General features: G+C 35.1%; 1 protein-coding gene across 1 annotated transcript in view; it reads left to right on the top strand.

The window, feature by feature from the left end:
* Positions 1-1,520: 1,520 nt before the first annotated feature.
* LOC107737089 (thioredoxin-like) overlaps positions 1,521-4,560 on the top strand; it is a 5,962-nt gene continuing 2,922 nt past the window's right edge. The window contains exons 1-3 of the mRNA XM_016548499.1: positions 1,521-1,771; positions 3,115-3,219; positions 3,306-3,371. Coding sequence (XP_016403985.1) covers positions 1,748-1,771; positions 3,115-3,219; positions 3,306-3,371 — 195 coding nt within the window. The 5' untranslated portion in view covers positions 1,521-1,747. The remainder of the gene's footprint in view (positions 1,772-3,114; positions 3,220-3,305; positions 3,372-4,560) is intronic.

The following is a 4,560-nucleotide window of genomic DNA, read 5'->3' as shown; positions in this document are numbered from 1 at the left end:
GTTTCACAGATTTAGGAGCTAGTTTTAGAGCTAAAACGCTTTGTGAAATACTCTTAGAGCAAAAATCTAGGAGTCCTAAATTTAGGATTGACACGCCCATTATTTTTAAGATTTTCTCTTAAATCGGCGAGTTATGAGCTACTTTTAGCCTTAAGATGTTTTGTGAATACGGGCCCAGGTGTGTGTGTTTTTAGCATGTTTTGTCAGTCCACAAAATGTCTTTGCTGTTCTTTTTTCTCCCTGCAGTGTTTTTTTATTTTATGGCATTTAATTATGGCAATATATCTGTGAGGGTTTTCATTCATCCAGGTGTTTGTAAAACAATTCAATTAATTTGAATTTGTAGGAAAATTTTCTTGAAACATTTTGTTGTAATACCATTCCAAAATCTTTAGCATCATTTCAGTGTGATGTGTGAACAGCTCTGTGTTGTTTTATGAAACTGGTTGTTTCTATGTTCCACAGTGAAAACCGTCACAGGACATCTTAGATCTCATTATTAAACTAACATTATGTTCATATATCGGACAAACTTTTAATACTATGCAACCGCCTTCATATGACCTGAAAGCAGCTGTAAATGGAAGCATCCTTTCCAAATGATGGAGACAAACACCTGGAATCTCTGAATAGCTACTAGCCTGGATGAAGGATGCAACAGAAAGAGAAGGACAGAGGTCGTGTTTGGTATCTGTGGCAACATCGTACTCAGAGACTTCAAAGAGCAAGGCCTAATTATTCCAGATCCTATAACAACACACTCATCACCATCATCTCATGTATTTTCATCAGTGTTCAAAGAAAATGATTAACATGATTGAATGGGATGGGATGGAATGAGACATCACAGAACAGGCTGAGTGAAATGGAAAGCTGTCCAAAAGAGCAGAAAAAAGGAACAGTGCATGAAACTAGACATGAGAATTACCTATGTAAATAAATGAAATTTAAATATATATTTATTAATTTATCATTTACTAATTATTTTTAATAGATGTCAATCATTACCGGCAGTCAATTAAATATTAATTATTTTAACATGAATATTCTATGAACAGTTTTTTTTTTTCATACCTGTTTCCAAAAAAGACAAGTTAATTAGATGAAAAATATCTGCACTGTGATAATCAGAAACTACTCAAATTATATAAGTTCAAAACAAGTTAAATTGTAATACTAGAAAGTACAATTGCTGGCTACTAAAATGTGTTTTAATATAAATGTACAGTCACTGTAAAATTAACATAAGTGAATTGTTAAATTGTAAATCACAGTGTGGTTTATGCAAATTTAAAAGGGGTTGGGGAAAAACAATGCAAATAACGAAATGCAGCTAAAAATATAATGCAAAGCTAGAACAATATCCTATCCATATAAATAGGTTTGACGGATTTGTTTTACAGTTTTAACTGCTTGAGAACTTGTCAAATGTACACGTGGATTTACTTAAAATTGAACAACTGCTGTAAAACACCTGAAACATTTGACAGGAAAAAAAACCCTACAGAAACCTATTGCAGCAAGAATGTCCAGTGCTGCTCCCACATTACAGAGACGCAAACACTGAGGCCATTTGTGGCCTGTTGTCCGCCAGCGCGTTTATGGGCAGGGCTTTCTGAATGAATCGAAGCTTTTTAACTAACGTTACACGCTGGATTCAGCGAAACAGAAGGAGGAGGTTCGTTTCTGGGCGACCGAGTTAAGGAAGGTTTTTTCTCCGAGCTCGAGACAACAGTAAAGCGATAAAATGATCATCATCATCGAAGATCAGGTAAGAGCGCTGCTTTAATCAAACAGACACTCACATAATTTTTTTTTTTTAACAAAATTAGCAAAATCGCGCGATATGGCTAGGGAGGACACGTTTTGCTGAGTAACTGCACGAGAGCCTGTAATTGCCCATCAAACTGTTTTCGTTTAAGTTAACTGTTAGTTGAAAATTCAACAGCCGTGCGTGAGAATTCACAAAGTATTAGCAAGCAATAAACTTAAATAAGTCAGTTCAGATTGTGGTTGTAAAAAATATAGTTAGCCTATCTGCTAACCAATTCTTTACACCAGCTAATGTCTAACGTAACGTTACCTTGCCACTACGGCACCCGAAAGCTAAAAATGCATAGCTTTCGCTCATAAAATATCGCTTTCATTTTACGTTATTTGCACTGCAACAATTGTGTTGTAAAATTACGAACCAACGCACGTGAAATAACATAGTGTTGCGGCAGCTGGCATGCCGCTTCGTTACGTAACTTTCAGCTCACGATAACTGAGTGTGCGTGGTCTAAACCTACGGTTGAAATAAACGTTCTCATTCATAGTTTAACCTAGATAACTAAATTAGCACGCTCTTGTAGCATTTATAGTTTATTTCGGTGATCGCGGCCTGATGAAGCGCGCCATCAAGTCACGCGGGGTTGACTCTTCTGAGGGTCTGTTTATTTTATTATTTTTTTGCACAGCAGCATCTGATCATTTGCCGCAGTGAATAAGGCAAATACGGTATACAAGGACGTCATTAAATGTCGGTATACTGACTTTCTCTTACTGTTTGTTTTAATGTAGTCAGATGCGCCTTATTATTTGATTCCGTCTGTTACAGATAAATAATGTAATATTCTTACAAAAGTGTTGGCCTTAGTGGTCTACCAATGTGGTTTTGTGTTGTTACCTAGACCGGCATGTAGTCAGTATATATTTAAATACAGTTTAATGATAGCAAATGACATACTCATAAAGTATAAAATTAATCAAACAATTATTTTACTCCATTCAGTTAAAGTAATAGTTCTCCCAAGAATGTTTTTTTTTTTACTCACCCTCTTGTAGTTCCAAACCTGTATTAATTTCTTTCTTCTGCTCAACACAAAAGCAGATACTTTGAAGAAATGTTGCTAACCAAACAGTTGATGGTAGCCATTGACTTGCATAGTATTTTCCTTCTACGGAAATCAGTGGCAACCAGCAACTGTTTGGTTAGCAACATTTCTTCAAAGTATCTTCTTTTGTGTTAAAAAAACAAGGGCCCACAGCAACACCATCTTATTTTAAAGAATAGCACATTGCAATGATGACACAGCATGAAATCCAACATTGAACATTGACTTGTGTTCACAGGATGGCTTTGACAAAGCTCTTGCTGAGGCAGGTGATAAGCTTGTAGTGGTTGATTTTACAGCCACGTGGTGTGGGCCTTGTCAGAGCATCGCACCTTTTTACAAAGTAAGGAACCAACTTTAAGTTACTATATTTGAGTCGTTGGAATGGATTTATTTGACTCAATTTCTCATTGTAATTCCTCACTTCAGGGCCTGTCTGAAAATCCTTCCTATGCTAATGTGGTCTTCCTTAAAGTGGACGTAGATGATGCACAGGTGAGTTTTCTATCATATATACAGTATATATATATTAGTGCTGTCAATCGATAAATAAAAATTAACTAATTAATCGCACATTTTTCTGAAATTAATCTCGATTAATCCCACCTAACATTAAAGTTTGTAAATATACTTTTATATTGCAATAATTTCACATTCAATCTTCAAATTAATGTACAAACAACAAAGACTGTATATTTTTTTTATATTTGTTTAATGGCATCTTTTTTATGACTGAAGGCCAGTATCAATGATACCAATACTGATTTCTCTATAAAATTGACCCCCCCAAATCAATTTGAACATTTATCAGACTTTAAAAAATAACTTCTAATTTAAGTGAACTTAAAACAATCTTCACATAAACCCATTATAATAAATATTTACCTATCATATCATATAATATCATATTTACCTGTGCCCTTAAGCAGAAATATACAAAAATTGAAGTTATCAAACACTAAATTGTAAATTAAATATAGATGAATCCTTAAAGTTATAAAAGTTTTGCTCTTTTTTTTTTTTCTTTTCTTTGTCCTTTGATTAATAGACATCACAGCAGCTGGTTATTAGGTTATTTTGGCTGTTATTTCTTTAAGAGCTGCCGCTGCTGAACGTAACGCTGATCTGACACGCATTATATTTTCTCTCAACTCTTTTTACCTTTTCTGACCCACTTCAGGATTTAAAGTCTCTATTAATGAGCTGACGGGTTAAATCGGGTGTGTTAGATGAGTGAGACAGTGCTCGGCTGCTCCAGGACAGTTTTGAAAACCATTTCAGAGACATGTTCATAATGTGACTCGTATAAAATATATTACATGCATGCACAGTTTTAAGGCAGCTTTAATCGTCTTTTTGGTAACTTCATGACTTAAATGGCCCACGACATTGCATGCACGTAGTTTTTTTTTTTTGCGCTTTGATATGAAAGGATACAGACTACAGCGCGCGCCGGCGCCTTTGTGTGTGCAATTGAAGAGCACGCGCTGAGAGCACAGTACCGTTTCCGTATGGAGCCAGAATGATCTCAATAATAATTCACGCAAAAGACGCGATGCACACATGCGTAACCCAATTCACATGCATGAGAAATAATTCACGTGCACAAAAAATATATATATATTCACAAAAACCAATTCACATGCACAAAATAAGAATATATATTCATAAAATACGTTTCACA

The sequence above is a fragment of the Sinocyclocheilus rhinocerous genome, unplaced genomic scaffold (assembly GCF_001515625.1).
Source record: "Sinocyclocheilus rhinocerous isolate Xijiao unplaced genomic scaffold, SAMN03320098_v1.1 scaffold344, whole genome shotgun sequence".
Taxonomy (NCBI): domain Eukaryota; kingdom Metazoa; phylum Chordata; class Actinopteri; order Cypriniformes; family Cyprinidae; genus Sinocyclocheilus; species Sinocyclocheilus rhinocerous.
This window is presented reverse-complemented; position numbering and strand designations above follow the sequence as displayed.